At 39.0% G+C, this 21,335-nt stretch overlaps 1 protein-coding gene across 3 annotated transcripts in view; it reads left to right on the top strand.

Annotated features, from left to right (window-relative positions):
* utrn (utrophin) overlaps positions 1-21,335 on the top strand; it is a 201,381-nt gene that overhangs the window by 169,437 nt on the left and 10,609 nt on the right. For 2 of the 3 annotated variants that reach the window (XM_085431918.1, XM_085431915.1), the window contains exons 70-75: positions 549-685; positions 6,826-6,864; positions 7,357-7,422; positions 9,698-9,763; positions 19,874-20,035; positions 20,847-21,084. In XM_085431918.1, coding sequence (XP_085288044.1) covers positions 549-685; positions 6,826-6,864; positions 7,357-7,422; positions 9,698-9,763; positions 19,874-20,035; positions 20,847-21,084 — 708 coding nt within the window. The remainder of the gene's footprint in view (positions 1-548; positions 686-6,825; positions 6,865-7,356; positions 7,423-9,697; positions 9,764-19,873; positions 20,036-20,846; positions 21,085-21,335) is intronic. The other variant, XM_085431917.1, reaches the window with a different exon arrangement.

Below are 21,335 nucleotides of genomic sequence, written 5' to 3'. Positions count from 1 at the left end.
TTTCCAACTGGGGTCTTATATCCCCCCCCCCCAATGTAATAGAGGCAGTAGAATAAAAAATGCATGTCTCTCAATCCTCACAGGAAGGAGCTTACACACATGCACAAATTTTTCTCCAGCTTTAGTATAACTCTTCTGTAATTGCTGTTGGTTTGGTCAGGCTACCATCCTAAATTGTGTGGATTAGTCAATAAGCCGAGTAAACTCAATAGAGTCTGTTCATTTATGCATATCTGTCAACTGTAGGAGCTGTGTATTTGCCTGCCTGCGTGTGTGTGTGCGCGCGTGCCCCTGTGTGTGTGTTTAGCAGTGGTTGTCTGCATCTTTTGGAAGGGATTTTCTCTCCCTGTGGTCAAACCCGTTTGGTAATTTACTGGTTGCTTGCGTGGCGGAAAGCGCACCTCTGCTAAGTATCTAATTAGCAAACACATTCTCTTACACACAAATGCTTATGTGTGCAGAAGAGACTGTAGAAATCTTTGAACTCATTGCACACTACAATAAATAATAAGCGACCCCCTGCCCATCTATGTTTTTTCCTCTTACAGACGACATCAGGTGAGGACATGCGTGATTTCACCAAAGTGCTGAAGAACAAATTCCGATCTAAGAAGTACTTCGCCAAACATCCACGGCTAGGTTACCTACCAGTACAGACGGTTTTAGAGGGCGACAACATGGAAACGTAAGTAACCCATAAGGTTTTTTATACGTGCTTTTGGATCACAAAAACTTTTCCATAGTTGCTATAACCCTTAAAGGATGTTTTTTGTGTCCACACTGTTGTTAAGGACTATTAAGCAGCAAGTTAACCCTCCACGCGCGATGCAATATCCTCACGCTGGCATTTCTATTTGTGCTACCATTAAGGTGTAGGAAGGCATAAGAAGACACACTGACAATTCCACCACATAAGCACTGATATAGTCTCAAGTTTTCAAACTGTTGCAACATGTCCCAGTGTATATCGGTATATCTCTGAGCTTCAGTGCTGGAGTAACATTAAAATGGTGATAAAACCTGATACCGACTGTACCCTCAACTCAGCTGCAGCAGCTTGATTTTTGTAATCTGGTGCATGACTAGCCAAAGTGTCCCAAATATGGTGGCACGCATAGAGTTTGACGGCACATCATGTAGTAGACGCCGCAAGCATAAAAACACCATTAAAGTTCTTAGAGTCTTGTTTTGAGGGCATTGAGCCCCCCAGCATTTCTTTATATTTTGCTTTCAAGGAGACAGACTTTCTTTCACTTTCATTATAGTGGTCTTGAGTATCAGTTCTCCAGGGTTCTGAAGCTCTTTGAAAGTTTTTCTTTGACACTGGCTGCCTTTTGCTTATTTCACGCATTTTCAGTCCAGTCCTGCAACCTGGCCATTTTCAATGTTTTGGTTTTTCTGTTTGATTTAGGTGCCTTTTTAATGCTTGAATGATTCATATGTCAGTGCTGAGTGGCTTAACAAACAAAGGATGAAACACTGAGGCGCCTACACACAACTTAGAATTTAAAATTGGTACTTTTCTATCTTTAAGCACTTTTTCACTTGCAGCCTGTCATGAAAACATATAATTTGTTCCCATTTCTTTAGTTCGTTTTATGAAAAATGGCAAAGATAACAGAGTTTGACAGTGATTCCCAAAGAGCTATCGGCATAGTGTGAACTGTGTCTGTGGAAAAAAATAAATAAATTAAGGACACCGGACAAGTGGGAGACAAAAGCAGGGCTGAAAAGCAATCTTCAAAAGATGAACAGTCACTGAAAGTCATGTCCTTAAGAAATATGAAAAAATCCAGCAAAGACTTAACTCAAAGCTCAAACATGCATTTAGTCTTTCACTCCATTCATCTAAATTTGGGATTATTTGCTCAGATAGTCAACAACATGTTCAAAGGAGGACAGGGGACAGCTACAGCAGCAGTGCGTGTCTGCAGTTATCTGCATCTTATCAAAATTGATAGAATTATGAATTCACAAAGATGTGCAAAAGACAGCCAACCTCCACAGAGCTTTGGACTATCCTTCAGTAAGGGACAGAACTGTGGTGTTCGCTGCATAAGCAACAGTTAGCACTAACACTGTTTTTCTTAATTCTTAGAAATGGACCAATTGAATTCAAGCGGGTGCACTGTGGATCCTTTGTCTGCAGCACTGGCCCAGTGATTATGTCTAATTTATGTCCCTTCTGCTACCAGCCTTAAATCCTACTGAAAAGAGCCATTTAATTAGGCCCATATTATGTAGATACCCTACGTCATACCTTCCAGGAGGCTGTCTGAGTTACTGCCCCTTCAAACAAGAGACTCACAATAAAATAAAACGTCCCTCACTGTGCATTTTTGTCCCCCCGTTGTTTCCTTTGTTTTTCTTTGTTAGTATTTTTTTAATGTGCCATCACTCACTCACTCCTAATGCAACATTCATTTCCGTTGAACCATGTAGTTTTTTGCATCTTTTAAAGCAAAACAACTCTCGGCGCTGTTCACGTATGCACACACAATGAGTCACTTGTTCTCTCTCAATAAATTTTTCCCCGACTCGTGCGCAGTCACCGTTCAGATGGATTGCCGTACCGCTTTCATCCCTCCCATCCTTGCCTGTCCTCCTCACCTCCCACCTCGCTCCATTTTCACTTCTCTTCCTCTCTGACAAATGACTCCTGCAGAGCTTCTGGTTTGATAAATGTCTCTAAAAGGTAGTGAAATTACAGCGAAATGCAGGGAATATGGCAGAAGCGAATGGAGACTTAAAGAAATTTAGGGCTATTTCATGCTCATCATTTTGTCTCTTTTACAGCATTAGGTCTCATCTGTGATCAGCGGGCCATCCATGTATCGCCACAGGCAAAGAAAGCAGCTTTTGAACCGCCTGTAAGATCTGGCCCAAACATAGCCAGTGTTAAGAAATGCTCCTGTTCATTTTGGCTCTGTATTGTCACAGTCTGGTGGCTTCTGCCATCTCTGCGTCATAAAAATGAATACCGTGACCTAAATTGAAATGGATTTTTCTGTAATTGGAACAAGGTCTGGGTTCCTGCTTTATAAGAGCTTTAATACAGATTAGGTAAACACCAGAACAATTGCAGTCATGTTTGTTGCAGTAAGATAATGCTTGTTTACAATTTTAAAATATACAGTTTTTAATTTCCAATTTGTTTTGCAGTTTTTATTTCTAAATATTAAGAGATTTTAAGTGTCACTCCAAACCTTTTTAGTGCGTTGTCAGTCTTCATTAGTCATCATAACAAAGGGAACTTTTAAGAAGTAGTGATTTTATAGTACTGAGCAGCAGAAGAGAAAATTAGATTGTCTGCTGAATAATCGCCCTCACTAATGCACTCGCTCTCTCGCGTTCCCTCTTCTCCACTCGTGTAACATTGTTTCTTTTTTGTTTTTTTTGTTTAATTCCACCCACTCTCTCCACCTTGAGAGTGAGCAAAACACCACCTACTCTCACCTCCCACTTATATCTTTGCTTCATTTCACGGCAGATAGGATTTTTGATTCGTCGCAGCTATATTTGATAATGTGAAAGAACCATTCAAATGGTATTCCACTCAGTGTTAGGTTTTTTTGCTTTTCACCCAACCTTACTAGATGGAGCAGATGAGTCTCTGTTGTATTAGGTCTCGCAGGAAGGTTAATGGTTTTGAATGTGGATTTGAAAGCTTGTGGGAGAATTTTCTTATATAACTAAAAGTTTTAATGGAATGATTTGACAAGGATAAATCAATAGCAGACTTTTAAAAGGAAAAGTTTTCTATTGTCATATGGCAGTAAAATAGTTTTTATATTAATTACATTAAGAAAAAAACTGTTTTATTATATATATGTTTGCTATTTTTAAATACTCAGTGGCCACTCAGTGGGAAGGGGGATAGCTCAGTAGGTAAAGTGGTTGCCCCATGATCGGAAGGTCGGGGGTTTGAATCCACTGAACGTACCCCTGAGGAAGGAACCGTCCCTACACACTGCTCCCCAGGCGCTGCACTGGTGGCCACTGGTGGCACTGGTGCCCACTGCTTCACTGGGTGAATGGGTTAAATGCAGAGGAGTAATTTCCCTACGGTGACTAACACATACACATTATACTTTGTTAGGTACAACTGTTCAAACTCTTGTTAGTTCACATATATAGACAAGATGACCTGCTGATGTTTAAACTGAGGAAAAGAACAAACTAAAGGTGATTTACATGACTTTGAATTAGACTTGTAGTCGAGACCGCCTAAACCGAGACCAAGACAAGACCAAGATCAGAGGGTATCGAGACAAAGACCGAGACGAAGTTGAGACGAGACCAAGACCGAGACGAAAAAAGTCAGCCAGATGCTGCTTCGTTTACGGGTGTCAGGCATATTTGTGTTTTTGCTTTCGCACAGCACAGGAGGGATTGGAGCATAGCTGAGCCACTGTGTGAGAGCTGAGCAGCGAAAGGAAATTAAGTGAGGGTAGAAATGACTGAAAGATTAATAGGCTCTGTTTTGAGTTTTGTTAAAAAAAGAATGACTTCACATAGGAAAAAAATATATATCACATATGCAGGACACCTTAAACTAGGTTTTTAATTAAGCAGCAAGGCAGAACAAAGTCGGGGCTGTATCAAGACACATGGACTAAACCCCAATTCAACCAGACCCAGAACTGATCCAGAATTAAAACAGGACTACAACAGTTCAAAATCAGGACTACTTAGGACTTCACTAAAACAGAACCACAATCACAACTACATGATAGTAGCACTAAAAATCATCATAGACCTGCACTACACTCATTTTTTAATTTACCAAAGTCCACTATTTAGATTGAGAAAAGTTTATGTAATTATTTAGCCTTGTTGTGCAAACAAGCCTGCATAACTTAATAAATATAGAATTTGAAAAGTAACAAATGGTATCTAAGAAGAAACACTAGGTACTAGATACATGTTCTCATGAGTTTTGGTAAACAACCATTTGACTAACAGGTCTGTCTCACCTGGTTCTTGTTCCATCTCTGTTCTGTCCTCATTCTCCTCTCTCTCCCTCTGTGTGCTGACAATCAAGCCAAACACCAACATCATCAAATATACAGTTAAAACCAGATATTTACATACTCTTCAGCTAAAAACACAAACACTTTTTTAATTGTAACATCAAATCAGACTAAATGTTTAGTTTTTTAGTTTGATAAATATAAAAACATTTGTTAAATTTAAGAGTAAAGAGAGAAATTGTCTGTATTTCTTAATTGTAAATGGCACCAAATTGTATTCAAAATGATTTGCTTTGGTACCTGGTCAAACTTAAGCTCTCCTCTGTCTGCAGCAAACTCGCAGGCAGCAGCTTCTCCCCCCCTTGTTTTCTTTATTTCCAGAGTTCATCTAAAGAGTGAAGTTTTCTCACTGAATAGAGGTTGCAGAGATATGTATGAAAGGAAACACATCTGCAATCTGCAAAGCTATCTATCTTTGCAGAGCTAAAGACTAATGTCGGTCTCCTGAAAGGCGAGATGAGCACAACGAGTATTCCTCCAGGCAAAGATTTAGGCGGGGGTGTGTAAAATGCTGCAGCACTGCCTCCAAGAAGTTAGCTCAGCCTGCCATACCGACCCCCATCTCGTCTTTTTTCTCTCTCTCCTCTCCTCTGTCTGAATCTCCTGTTACATTTTGAATTCTCCTCACAGCTACAGAAGTGTGACTACGCTGGCTGCCCCGCTGTGAGAAACATAACCACCGTGCCTCACGTCTCCCTCTGATTTTCTTTGCTTTAATGTGGGAACAAAAGCGCGAGGCAACAGAACGTCAACCTCAACTGTTATCTTAACAATTTCTAGCCAGCCTCCTTTGTGAAAACGGCACATTTCTTTGTGTTCTTGGGATTAGAAGGTGTCCCGTTTGTTTACAAATGACAATTTTGTGTTCTGGGTCGCTAAAAATAGCAGCAGTTATTGTGGGCTGGAAAGCAGAAACTTTAAAAGACTTGCATCAGTGTTTTCTTAGCAAAACTCGATGACCCGTATCTTCGTTTGTGTGCTTATTGCACTGTTTTTTTAGTTCTCCTTATATAACATATTGTATTGGACTCAATAGCAGATTAACCAGGAAATAGGTTCTACTGTACTGATTTTTTTTTTCCTGGCTTGCTATTTCTGTAAATCCTGCAGGAAATAAATGAGAAAAGGGAATGAATTTAGGCCATATCATTCTGTATGCAGGAGCAACTGTGAAACCAATTTAATGAGATGTGTGTGACTGCAGCAAAATCAACTTGCATCATTAACCCGTTGTGTGTGAGATCTTTCAGACACACACAACCATTGTTTGTGTTACAGGGTGTTACTGACAGATCCAGCTGCCCATTTTCCCTTTTTCCAAACTGTTTCCAAGTCTAGTTCTGAAACAGATTGAAGATAACTCCACGAGAGATAGTCTCGGCCACATTCGGTGTATATTTAGATATGTTGGTCACTGTTTTACACGCCTTTCCTGTGTGCACACGGGGGAAGTTTGCGCTCAGTGCTTTCTATCAGTCAGACTCTGTAGATATGGGTGACAGTTTTGAAAGGATGTATTTGATTTTGATTTTGATTTCCCCAGAGCTAAACAAGTATTTTTGCTGAGTAAAACTAACCAAACAGTGACAGAATCTGAAAGTCGAAGAAAGCCCTAAAGGCAAACTTCTCGTGTGCTGAATCCAGGCGCTCAGCAGCTGGACATACTTTTTCCTTCCACTTCTTCCTCTACCTGCTGTGTGTTTTGTTTCTGACCCGCTCAGTGGTTTTTGACCCTGAAATGATTTGTGGTTCCTTTACTTCCCTTCCCTCTCCCCTCCCGATTCTCTTACAGTCCCGTCACCCTCATCAGCATGTGTCCGGAGCAGTATGAGTGAGTATCTACGCCACCAGTAAACACCACCTCGTCTCCAGCCTGGAATGCCTTTAAAACACCGCCTCTTTTACTCCCTTGTTCACTTACTCATCTCCCCCCATCATCCTCACACCAACTAAGCCATGACTGCTCTGCATGTTGCCTGCCCACCTGCCTGCCTGAGTCACTGGCTGAGCATGGGACCAAAAAAACTCTCCCCCTGTCTCCTCACCCTCACTTTTTTCTCCTTGTTAGAGCACCCAGCTAGCATTCAGTTGCTGATCCCAGCAGGCCTGTCAAAAACCATCCAGTCGCTCTTTAGATAATCCTGCTCTCCTATTTCTCTGTCTAGGACCATGAGATTTGTTTTCTAGGTGATGTTATGAGGGGCTGTTAGGCTGTCCATGAACATGTGTGTGTGTGTGCGCGCGCATGTGAATATCAGTGTGTTAATGAGCTTGTGTGGGCTTGCTGAATCTCATTCATCTCCATTACCCCGTTCATTTTCAGGCTGTCCCAGTCACCTCAGCTCTCTCATGACGACACCCATTCCAGGATAGGGCACTATGCCAGCAGGTAGGCACTGGATTCTCCAGTCACCATCCTCTCATTGCAAATGCCACGAAGCATGTGTGTAAAGAATCGATAATTGCATTTAAATGTTGAACAGCTTCTTTTTTGAGGACCATTTTAAAAAGTTTTCTATGAATTCTTGTAACTGCGGACCCTTATCTAATGGACATCAGCGTTTAAGTAGATGCTTTTCCCTCCCCCCAGGCCGCACTTCCCTTCAGTCTGCACTAAAATAATGATCTGAAAGGGGCAACAACAAATGCAGATGTGACAACCAAATTAAATCTCTCCAAGCTAAAGAAATGGAATAAATCGGAAACAGTCGGTGCTTGGAAGCTAGGGAAAACATTCAATTGTGGTTTCTTAAATGTATAATTTATCTAATGTAATTTCCAGTAAATGGGATCTAATTAAGTAAATAATGTGTTTTTAGTACCATAAGATGCATGTGTAGTGCAGGCGTTCATAAGTAATGGAACAGCTTTTCTTTTTGTGTTTTAGTGTCATTACACAGCAAAACATGTCTCAAATGGCTCTTCAGTTTCGGAAACAAACACAAAAAAAGTAAATTCTGCATCTATCAAAGTACCCCGTTGCTTATTTTAGGAAATTGAGCTGGCTCTATTGTCAGGGACATTAAATGTCTCCTACTAGCTGAGACAAAAGAAAAGAAAGGGAGGCAAAAAAGCCCAGAAAGATGGAAATGGCATGGTTCCAACTAAACTGGAGACGAAAATAAGCATTTCGCCTTCATTTATGTGCTGAAAGTGTCATTTTAAAACTTGCTTCATACAAATTAGAGAAACCGGAATACTGTTTGCCAGTTTTCTTCTCAGACGGCACCAAAGCATCTGATTAAAATCGATAACGTTTGGATTTTTCATTGTTACTTTAAAAATAGAAAAAAATAATTGACCTGAACCTTTCAAGAGATCCATAATAGAAAAATACAACATTTATTGATGTTTTCCAAATCTTGATTAAAGTGAGGGAAATGCGTTTGTGGTAGAGGGAGATTATGCTTGGGTGCCAGGGAAGGCACAAACAATCCTAATATGCTCTTTTTGAACTTTGTGACAATCCATCACAGTGTTGACATACATTAAATATCAGCTTGATGCCGATGTCTGCTTGCTGAGTGGATTTAGTGGCATGCAGCCACCCACCACATGAGCTGGTGACATTATAGATGTGTTGCTAAAATCAGTCTAGTAACAGATTGGCCTGATAGCTGCTTTTAACCGCCTGCTTCAAATTATCTTGCTGTGTACATCAGCACATCTGTATGCACAGTGTGTGAGCTGCAGTTAATCATTAACAGCATCAACAAACTGATGTTTTTAGTAGTTTTTTTTTTTTTTTTGCACTTGGACTGAATTTCTGTCGTGTTCTTTTAAAAATCATTTTAATACTAAGATCCACTGATATACTTGCTATATCCTATCTGTGCCATTAAAAAGATTTTCTAATTGGTCCAAATCTCATCTCCTGTATCAAAACCCAACCGCAGTTTTCCGGGACTTCTGCAGAAAGCTTTACTCATTATGACTCTCGTGACGCAGCCCTGTAACCTTCCATTAGCTACACATCATTAACCTTCGCTCACTGTTTCTGGTGGTATCGTTTCACTGAAGAAGTGACACCAGAATTACAATTTCAGCTGTAATAAAAACACATAAGAGATTAGATTGGAGCGTACGGATGCGCATGAAGATATGCACACTTTGATGAGATTTCATATTAGAATTATAGCTTCTCCCTTTAATGTATATTCTGTCAGAGATCAACTTCTTAATATTGTGGGTTATATTTTTAATCTGCCCCTTTTACACTGGTGTAAGACAGGCTTTGATGTGGGGAACCAGCCTCATTAGCATGGCTGCTTTGACTGCATATGTCATCAAGAAAACAAACGTTTTCCCCATAGCATGTCGTACATATTCATCCAAACATTGATCCCATACATTCGGATATAAACTGTGCATGCATAAAGTAGAATCACTCAATGATGTAATCCATTTCCTCCCTTAAAAACAAAAAGCACCAAAAAAAGCCCAAACAAACTGTGGCATCTTTATCATTAACATGCTTGTGGACTCCACGAGATGCTTTAAATTTTAATTGGTCTGCTACTGTGGCATTAATATAATTTGTTGACGCTGTTGCTCTAATGCTCTGTTGCATTTAAATGAGATGTTGACAGCTTTCAAATGGTTTAGTTTCAGCTGGTAATTTCCCTGATGGTGTTTTTTTTGTTTTGTTTTGTTTTTTTCCTCAGGTTGGCTCAGATGGAACGCTCCAACGGCTCTCTACCCACAGACAGCAGCTCAGCCACAGGAAGCATGTGAGTCACTGCTGGTCATTTTCAGCATTTTTCTACATGGTTACGTGTTTTCCATTCAACTATGTTGGACAGATTTCAATTTCCAGTGTCTGGGACTTGAGATTTGTCTAATAATATATTGTAACACCCATTTTAATGTTCATGAAGCTGATAATTCACAAGTGAATATGTTCCAGATATCCATATTAGATATTTGGTTTCATTATAATCCTCAGTGAAAACTGTTCACCTTGCTTTGCCTAGCACTTTTTTAAATAAATAAATAAATACCAGGTAGCTTTTGACATCTTTGCACCGAGATCTGGAGACACAAAAAAATTAGAAAGGTTTCTTGGAGAGTAAAAGAAGTGAGAAATGAGGGGGAAAAGATAATGTGGTTGATTAGTGTGAAGTAGAGGACTTTAGAAAGAACGTACCGGATTAGAGTGCCAACAATGACAAAGTGAGAGTGTCTGCTTTCAGGATCTGCGATAACAACAGCGCTATCGTTAATCAAAGGAGATGAGAACATGGCAAACCGTGAAAAGAAAATCACAAGAAATGGGAGAAAAGCTGATGAGGAGCATGCGCGCAGAGGATCCCGATTGTGTTCGTGCTTCTGTCTGCAGGCCTTTCAAGTTGAAGGACGTATTGGTTCCCAACTAAGATCCCAATCGCGGGAATGAGCTGCTCTTGCGGCTCAAATGCCCTCCGAGCTCAAATAGAAACACACACACTCATCATTGCGGAGGGAATTACTTCTGGGTTTTGCATCGTTTTTGGTAAGACATTTGTAGATCTTTAAGATTTTCCAAATAGGTTTGGATACGTGCATGGAAAGATTTAAGCTGTTTTTGTTTTTTTTTTAATTTTCAAAAACAATTTGAAGTGGCAGGAAAAAAAACCTTATACAAACGTGTTTTTGGAGGTTTTGGAAGTGGAGAGCAAAGAGATTCCCTAGACGCTGTGTGAACAGAAGCGAATATAGTTTGGGGATTTCTAAAAGGAAATTCTTCTTTAAAAAACAAAGAGTATTTACAGCATTTACAGCACAACAGAGGAAGGGCACACGGGGTGGATGGTTAAAACCTTTGAGAATCTGCAGTAAAGATAAAGCAACTTCGCTGTGTTGTAGGTTGTATCCCCTGCTGATGTGCTTGCATCATGTGGACCACTGCTCCCACACTTCACCTTCAACCAACCTTGATGCTTAGAATAACAGTTTCAGACGAAGACAAAACGCTATTGAAGACTCCCAAAAGCTGCATTTGTCCGCTCTCAATAGGAGGACCGAAGAATGGAAAGACAAAAACTGTTGGCGAGCAGGGCAAAGTAGAAACAGAGGTGGATTTATTTTCGCTCAAAGCTTTCGTAATGCGGGACAAACATATTATCATTACTCCTCCTCACTCTCTCTTTTGTGCTTTGCGCTCGGGCTTATTTAAGAGAAGAAGCCATTATCGTTTCCAACTCTAAAACAAACTGGAAAGAACGCAGATGTTAGACACAGAATGTATGCAGGGCATTAATGAAGTGAGGAAGATGGTGGTTCGATGAAAGGCTAATGGGTTTAACAGCAGAAAGGGAACATTTAGTGCATAGTCAAAGTTGGGCTTTCTCTTACTTTTACACTTTCACTGCAAAGCAACAGATGCAAACTACATATACAAACAGCACAGGGACATTTAAATGCCTTTAGATCAATAGAAGTAATGTATTATCAACTATACATTGTTATTTGATTGGTTAGTGTTTTATATTCATGGTGCACCATAAAGCCATCTTCTATATATATCCAATTTCAGCAGGGTCATGTACGTAATATGCTTTTTAATGCAGTAAAACCTTGCTCTAGTTACTGTGCTTTAAATAAATAACCTGGCCCTGAATGGGGAACATTTGTGTTATATTTCAGCCTAAAGGGTATCGCTAATTGACTGGGAAAATTACCTACATTTATTCTGTCTGCTGTTACATTTGACTATTGGCTAAACAATCCTGAATTCATCCCTGATGGGAATTGTTACACGTGAAAAGCATAATCATTAGAGCCAGCCTACTTGCCCTGAAATTTACTTTAGACTAAACGTCATGAGTGTCCACTTAAGTGCTTCAGTTCTGCAGCTGAATGCCATTCACAGTAGTTCTAGCAGCTGTTTTGCACATCAGTGGGCCCGTTAGTAACTTTGAATCAAATAAATTTTTTTAAAGGCATTGTTATATAGACCACTACAGTGAAGCATCCCACTCAGCCACGCGTCCCTCTCTGCAACGAATTAACTCTCATTCCCCTTCCTTTCAAAGCTTTGAGTTTTGAGTGGTTTATTGTTCCCCCTCTTTCTTTTTGCGAGATTTACTTTTTTCTGCCTACAGCTGATTTCACCAAAGCCTCTTTGTCTATCACTGCACTCCATCTGGTGATTTGTAAGGACACACAGTCACAGAAATTATCCCAACTGCTGTAGGAGGCGGCGGTGTCGGCGCTTCCGTAACACGGGTGACTGCGATTGCCCGTTAAATGCGCGTGTTTGGCTTTTGGCTGGTATTTTCAGTACATCCACTCATCTTTAGCTTTGCATTGACTTCAATAATTATTACGTGCGCGTGCATGCACGTGGGCTTCTTTGTTTCGCGTCACTTTTATGTAAAAGGGAATTCTTAATTAGAAACCTAGCGTTGCCTATTTCTATTTCTGACCCTCAACCGAAGCGCAGCGTTGTCATCGGCGCCGCAGGACACCACCGAGGAGCGAGACTCTCCAATTCCCCTTTTGTTGCCGGGCTTTATTGTTTGGTTATCTCTCGCTTTCCAGTCTTTCCCCGAGCACTGTCCCTTTTTCTTGTCTTTCATATTTTGCCCTTTTATTCCTGTTCCTCTCCCTTTTTATTTTTCCAGCCCTTTACTTTTTGAAACCACCTTTCATCCTGCCCGATTGTCCCCTTTTTCTCTTTTCCTTCTTTCATCAGTTTTTGTTCTAGTCTAATCATGCTTTACCTTTGGGCCCAGGCAACCTTCAGATTAAACACTGCAGGGTGTTAAACACTGAAATAATGTTTTAGAGCCCCGCGTGCAGTGCAGAACAGTAACTCTAATAAATGAAGGACTTTACACACAGAAATCAAGGATTATAAATGTTTCTCGCCGGGGGAGAAGAATAAAAGATTTTTGCCTTTGACCGTCTTTGATCCCCCCCTTTTTTCCCTGTTTCCTCTGGTATTCCTGATTTCGTTGTTTCTCTTTCTTTATATTTTCATCCGTCTTCATCTCTCACTGTTTCTCTCTGAGCTTAGACTACTCAGTTGATCGTGGCATTCAGCTTGAGAGGAGATGCTTGCTTTGTGATATGTTAGGTAGACTTTGAGCCTGGAGATCACTGTTGTAGCGGAATAAACTGTAAAAGTCCCCTCGGGCATGTCCTACGCCTTCCCGCGTACCAAGCATGGAATTCATATTCAAGTTGTAGCTACAGTGAACTAACAGCCTTGGTATTCATCACTATTATTCACATTTAAATCTTCTGCCACACTGATCCTCTGTTCCTCTGTCATCTCTATAATTTCTGGGTCTCTTTCTCTTCAGCCGCCCCCACGCTGTGTAAGCCTGCAGGAGGAAGTGCACTGAAAGGGCACTTCCTCCTTCTCTCAGGATTTCAGAGCAGGTGGTCTGTGAGACTACTCTACCGCCTCTAGTCCCCATTTTCGCACGTAATGATCCCCTTCCTGCAGTCCTCTGGGTTCCTCCTGCCAGCTATAATGTCCTGCTGCAGCTTTCCGTTGTCGGGGACCTTCCCTAATTGGTCACTCGGTTTGTGCAGGACCCCGGTCCTAGTTTCTCTGTAGCGAGTAGCTCCATCTCCATCATGAGCGTCTGCCCTGTCACAGCAGAGTGATAATTCAAAGAGAGAAATGTGATTGTGTGTGTGCCTGCTGGTGTATTGCTGCTTGTTGCAACAACAGCTATGTCGACTTCCCGTCTCTTTCTGCTTTCTTTGTGCCGTTTTTCAACAACTGGTTTCAGCATCTTCAGCCTTCAATTATTTAGTGAAATTGATGAATAACTACAGATACTTTGTGTTCATGCATATGCCAGAATCTCCATAAAAGTTTCAGAAAGTCTAGGAAAGTTAAGTTTGTGAAGAGTGTGTGAAAGTTAAAGCAGTCATCACACAAACTATATTTGGAAGAAGTGGTATGCAAGAAGAGGCCAAGAGGAGCTGCTAGTTACAGGAGTTCGGTTTTTTTTAAGCTATGGAATGTGTTTGTTCTTCTCTGAGAGTGCGGAAAGGTTTAAGCATTACATTCACCACTTAGAAAGTTTATTTCATGTCCCTTTTATGACTGGCACCTAAAATCTTTACCGAAATACAGGGAAGGTTGAACTAGACCCGAATTGAATTCCTAAAGAAAAGGATGCTCTGAACTCATCATATAAGCTGCTTAGGCCGGTTAATCATAAAAAGCTTTTTTTTTCTGTGTTCATGCAAGGCTGGGCATATTGTTTCTTTTATGTTAAAAAGAGATAAAAAAGACTATTTTGAGCTCCCTTTCATAAGCGTTTCACTCAGCCCATACCTTGGTCATGAAATAGTATAATTACTGTCGTCTCCAGAAAAAAAGGCGTCCTTTTCGGTAACCTCTGTCTGTGGTTATACATGTGACCATAATGGATTCTGAATTTCTGCTCACTACTCTTAAGTGAAATGGAAAACCTGAGACATTTTAGTTCACCAGATTGTTCTTCAGGGTTATTGTGTTAACTTTTTCTTGATAGCCAAGTATTAGGGACTCATTTCATAGTCTCCTTTGCGTATAGAGAAAGCAGTAGTATTGAGACATTTAAAGACTGGATAGAAGAAACATTTATTGAAATAGCTCGCAAAAAAGTTTTCATTTGTGGAGACTTCAATATTGATTTGCTAAACCCAAATAAACATAAAACCACTGAGGAATTTATAAACACAATGCACTGTATGAATCTATTCCCTAAAATTACTAGACCTACCAGGATTACATCACATTGTGCAACTCTCATAGACAACATTTTTGCAAATGACATTGAAAATAAGACTGTAAGTGGACTCCTGATTAACGACATAAGTGACCATCTTCCAATTTTTACAATCTATGATAGGAATTACAAGATCAATAAAATGGACAGTAAAAAAGAGTACAGACGAGTAAGAACAGAAGAAAGAATGAATGCATTTAAAAAAGATTTATTGAAGGAAAACTGGGGTGAAGTATATCAGGAACAGGACGTTAATAGTGCTTATAATAAATTCCTTAGAATATTTACATTACTGTACAATACCAACTGTCCAATAAAGCAATATAGTAGGAAACAGAAATATATGGACTGTCCATGGATAACAAAAGGTCTGCAAAATGCATGTATAAAGAAAAATGCTCTATACAGAGAGTTCTTAAGAACGAGAACTAAAGATGCTGAAATCAGATACAAAAGATATAAAAATAGGTTAACTAATATACTTAGATTTAGTAAAAAGGAATACTATAAGAAGCAATTAGATATAAATAGAAATAATAATAAAAGATTATGGGAAATCCTGAACAGTGTTATAAAATGTGGGACTGGACAAAAGAACTATCCCAAGTATTTCATTTGTAATGACCATGAAGAATACAATATGGATGTTGTGGCAAATAGTCTCAATGAATTCTTTGTAACTGCTGGACCAAATTTAGCAAGAACAATCACTCATCCTGGGAAAGCACAGGAAAAACCCGATACACTGATTGACAGAAATCCATATTCTATGTTTCTCACAGCCGTTGATGAAAATGAAGTTCTTGAAATTGTCAAAAAATGTAAAAATCACAAATCTTTGGATTGTAATGATATTGATATGATAGTGGTTAAAAGAGTCATTGAGGCTATTATAAAACCATTTACATACATCTGTAATTTATCATTTCAAACTGGTCGATTTCCAGACAGAATGAAAATAGCAAAAGTTATACCTCTATACAAATCTGGAAACAAACACCATTTCACAAACTACAGGCCTGTCTCTTTACTACCTCAATTCTCAAAAGTTCTTGAAAAACTGTTTAAAAACAGACTGGAAAAATTTATAGATAAACATAAACTACTCACTGAGAGTCAGTACGGATTCAGATCAAGCAGATCAACATCATCGGCACTATTAGATTCAATAGAATACATCACAAATTCCATAGACAAAAAGCAATATGTGGCTGGGTTATTCATAGACTTGACAAAGGCATTTGACACTATAGATCATGATATATTAATAAGAAAACTGGAACGTTATGGTGTCAGAGGGGTAGTTTTAGATTGGGTCCGGAGTTATTTAAGTGACAGAAAGCAGTTTGTGAAAATAAATGGTGGTTGCTCCTTATGTATGGACATTGCTTGTGGTGTACCCCAAGGGTCAGTTTTGGGTCCAAAATTCTTCAACTTGTACATTAACGACATCTGTAAAGTGTCCAAAGTATTAAAAATGGTTCTCTTTGCTGATGATACAAACATTTTTTGCTCTGGTGATGATCTGCAGAATTTATTGGAGGATATGACTAATGAAATAAGTAAAGTGAAGTTCTGGCTTGATAAAAACAAATTATCATTAAATTTGAATAAATCTAAACTTATGTTATTTGGAAATAGTAGTTTAAATACAAATGCAAAGATTCAAATAAATGGTGTTGATATTGAAAGAGTCAGTGAAAATAAATTTCTGGGGGTAATAATAGATGAAAAACTTAACTGGAGAGCTCACGTAAGATATATTCATTCCAAAGTATCACGAAGCATTGCAGTACTAAACAAGGCAAAACAGGTATTCGACAGAACATCACTTCATATTCTCTACTGTTCACTGGTTTCACCATACTTAAGCTATTGTGCAGAGGTCTGGGGCAATAACTATAAAACCACATTACATTCACTTTTTACTCTTCAAAAGAAAGCAATTCGAATCATCCACAATGCAGGTTATAGGGAACATACAAACTCACTATTTTTGCAGTCTGAAATATTGAAAATTGACGATATAGTGAAATTCCAAACAGCACAAATTCTATTCAAAGCAAAAAATAAAGAACTGCCAGGTAATATTCAGAGTATGTCTTTTTTTGAAAGAAGGAAGTTATAATTTAAGGGGTTTTTGTAACTTCAAAACAATGAAGGTACGTACTACAAGAAAAGGCTTTTGTGTTTCTGTTCAAGGAGTGAAACTATGGAACAAACTGAATATGGAATTAAAGCAATGTCCAAACATAAAACTGTTCAAAAAGAGTTATAAAAATATGATCTTCTCGATCTATAAAGAAAAGGAAAATATTTAAATTAAGTGAATGTCTCTATTTAAAAACAAACAAACAAAAAATTCATGATGTGATATTATAGTATATAGTATATCAGAAATCTGTTCACTATTTTTATTACAAATTATATCAGTAAGGAAGCTGACTAAATATTCACTGATAATTTATGGGACAGGGGTGGGATTAAATAAGTGTATACTTCTTCCCACTCCCTTTCAACATGTAAATTAATCAGAATGTTTTTTTGTATGTAATTTGTATAGTATATTTTTTTTCTCTCATTTCTTTTCTAAATGTACTTGTATATTGTTCACATGTTGAAATAAATTACCAATCAATCAATCAATCAATCAATCAATCAAACCTGCCTAATGTCACTGAGTCAGCTTTGCAGGGTTTTCAGCTCACAGACTCAATTTCACCTCAAGCACAGTATTATGTTCTGTGAGTCAGATAATGTGCATTTACTTTTCATACATAAAACTTATCCATGCTAATAATCTTACACTCACCAGGTTAATTGCTGAGATCTGGGAACACGGATTTAAGCAATTAACGTGTGGCACAGACGCTACAGGAAGTGTGAGCAGGTTAATGTTAATGTAAAATAGCATAGAATAATAGCATAAATAAAATAAATATTTATCTTTAACACAGATGTTAAATACTTAAGTTCTACAGATGACGTTAGACTGAAATTTTCCTTAAAATTTATTCACGTAAATTTATAAACATTATAGGACAACAGCCGGAGAAAGGATTTTTACGTTATAGTGTAACTTTTCGTGTGAGTGTGTCAGGGCTTCGGCTTCAGCGCAGGCTGTGTTTCAGAATGAAGGTGACAGGTGGGCTTTGGCACTACTCGCATCACTGAGATGGCACATAAAGAGAGAGGCGGATAACCACACATGCAGGTAAAGAGCAGCAGCTGTTTCTTCCTCCATATCTTTTCGCTGTCTGCCGGGCTCTTTCTCCTCTCTGCTCCCTCCATCTCCTCACAGCCTCCCCTCATTTCAGTTATCTGATGGTAACGACTGACACATCTGTGTTTTAAACCCGGGTTTGTGGAGATTACAGCGTGGCACACCTACTGTGTCTAAGGATCAAGACGTCAGCTAACACAATCCTTGTTTAGATCGGGTGCTTGGAAGCTGCCATTCATGTTTCTTCTGTTCTTCTGTTAAAACTCGTATTTTGAAACATTAAGTCGAGAGTTATAGATAAAGTTGTTACATAGTTGTTATATACTTTTATATAACATACAGTGCTTAAGAAATGTATTAGACCACTATCCAGTCAAAGGGTTATACCGCATCTGCCATAAATTCAGACTTTATAATTGGTAAACATTTTTTTTTCTTTTTGTAATGGCTAATTTACTGCTTTTTTACACTAAACTCTTTAATCAAAATTATTTTTCTAATGTTTAAGTATAATTATTGTTTTTTTCCAAAGCAGATTAAAGTAGCAAAGCACTTTTTTAAAAAATTATTTACTTGCATTCCTGAACAGAAGCGGTTTGATGTTGTGCTTGATTCATTTCTGAGAGAAGTCAAGTGTTTTGACTCAAATTTGGACAGAAAAATGTAAAATAAATAAATAATAATAAATAGATAAATAAATTGTTTGAAACTGGTGTCTTTTTTAGCAGTGGTCTCAGAATTTGATTACTGCATGTATGAAGTTTGGGTCTGCTAATGGTGAAAGAGGAAAATAATAACACAAACTAAATTTATTATTGATTTAAATTAACTATACATGCTATCAATACACAGAGACTAATCAACGGAGTGTACTGTACATTTAGCTATGGAATATGTAAAGCTGAAATGTTAAATGTAATCAAAAAAATCAAAACAGACAAACAAGAGAATAGATGCGAACTGGCTTAAATAGGGGAAAAGCATTCCCGTCTGTGTGTATAGCATCGATTGCTAGACAAGGAGGGGTGGGCAATTCATTTTCCCAAGCGGCTAAATGAGAAATTGGGATTGTTGTGGAGGGACCAATAATCTTATAAAGAGATTAAAAAAATTAAATAAATAAATAAAAATATTGAGCAGAACTGAGAACCTTAGCCTTGTTTACAAATAGCCTGAAAAGGTATTTCTGCAGTAGTCAAGAAATATGCGCAATAGTTAGCATAACTAACATGAAATACAAATTACAGCTGTTTAAAAAAAAAAAAATTATAGATTTGCACATGTTTAAGCAGACAAGTAAAGAGTTGACTAAAGTGAACAAAGAGTAGAAATAGACCATCAGAAGATAATCATGACTGAAGAGGTGAAATTTAAGTGCCAGTTGAAATTGTAAGCTAACAGCATGCGTAGCTGAACCTTACCGTCAGCTAGATGTAATGAGAACACAGTTAAGAGTTAATAAAACGGATCAATTGAAAGTCAGAAAACATAATAAAAATATGAAAAGACAAAATTATTATGCATAGCTGGTAAACGGATTAAAATTCACTGTTAAAGCTCAGTTTGTAGTTGATAAATGGGTTCTTGGGCTTTTGGGCTGTTTTTGGTGAAACATTTAGGAACCACTGTTTTATACAGTTTGCTGGCTGGCATGAAAAACCCTTCAACCTCCACTTTCCTTCTGCTGCCTTTATAGAGCAGCACTGTGTCATGGTAATCACCCAGGGTTCATTCAAAGCCATTTTCAAGCGTACTGATTTGATACAAGTAGCTACCATAATTCTTTCAAATGGCAAAAGTAAATAGCTCGTCTCTAACTGAACAGAAGGTGAATTGAACTGAATAGCAGGGACAGGATGTGTGGGTCTCGTCACTCATCATAAGCTCTACACTTTCCACAGGGATGATGAGCATGCCCTGATCCTGCAGTACTGCCAAACACTGGGGGGGGAGGCCTCTCCTTGCAGCCAGCCTCAGAGTCCTGCCCAAATCTTACAGGCTGTGGAGAAGGAAGAGCGCGGCGAATTGGAAAAGATCATAGCGCGTCTGGAGGAGGAGCAGAGGTAGGAGACAAACATCAAAACTGGCTAATCTTATTAAAATTGATAATCACGTCTTTGCTGATAGTGATTACAAGCTATTGATTAATTTTATGAAAAGTGACATTCTCAAAATGCATAAAAATGGGGTTTATCTGTTTGCCTTTGTTACGCTAAGTGTTTATTGACAGCTTCTTCTTTCAAGTACACGTGTACGCTCGAGTCACACTACAGCACACAGACACTTACCGTACCACCAGTGCATCTCACCCGCCAGCTCCTTCCCCGTTTTGATTTGTAAATGGAGTTGGTATAGACACAGAGTGACTGTGCAATCTATTGTTGTCGAGATGCTTTTTCCAGCATCTCGACTGGAGTGATTTAACACTGATTACACACACACATACACAGGCAGAGGGGAGCGGGTGAGAGCTTTACAGCTGGTCTCATAAATGCCAACTTAAGTAAAGTACTGCAGCTTATAGTTCTGCACTGAGAGGGTGAAGAGGAAGTGAGGCGAGAGATTTGGTAGGGGGCGTTATGTTTGGTTATCCACTGTGGATAGGATTTCACACAGAATGAAGAGGTAAACACGAGTGTGGTGTTTTGTGTGGCGTCCCGCTGTGGAGGTTCAGAACTGGCTTTTTGAATGTTTTAAGAATATTAAAACATTATATATTTACACGGGAAACACCAGGCAGAAGAACATATTCCCGTTATTTGTCCAATTTCCCAGCTGTTCAGCTGCCACAGCTTCTGCGTCAATTTCACATTCATCCATGTGTATGGACACATTTCTTGTTTCTTCACTTATTTGTTCTCAATTTTTCTTCAGGACACTGCAGAGGGAGTATGAGCAACTTAAGGAGCAACATGGACAGCGAGGCACGCCTACAGGAAGCCCCTGGGAGACGGAGGGCCCCTCGGCCCACCCCGATGAGGCAGATCTTTTAGCTGAAGCCAGGCTGCTACGACAACACAAAGGCCGGCTGGAGACCCGCATGCACATCTTGGAGGAACACAACAAACAGCTGGAATCTCAGCTTCATCGCCTCCGACAGCTACTGCACCAGGTGACGTATCATGTACACATTTTATCCCCGACTTGGGGTTATGTTTTGTTCTCGTTACCGACTGTAGTTTTGGTGCTTTGCAGACAGAAAACATGCAGTTTCTCTGAAAATAATTTAAAACCTGAAGTAACATTGTTATTGTTAATACAGCAAGTTCATACAGCACATGATTACTGTCTTATGGCTAGTAGGACCAATTTGCAGCAGAGCAGAGGAATTATGGTTTTCTCCTTTGAGTACAGCACATACAC

Source organism: Copadichromis virginalis, linkage group LG15, assembly GCF_057382275.1.
Source record: "Copadichromis virginalis isolate Kocher_CV1m ecotype Utaka linkage group LG15, C_Virginalis_male_GT1.1, whole genome shotgun sequence".
In the NCBI taxonomy this organism is placed as follows: domain Eukaryota; kingdom Metazoa; phylum Chordata; class Actinopteri; order Cichliformes; family Cichlidae; genus Copadichromis; species Copadichromis virginalis.
The sequence above is the reverse complement of the archived record's forward strand: the minus strand, read 5'-3'. Positions and strand labels throughout refer to the sequence as shown.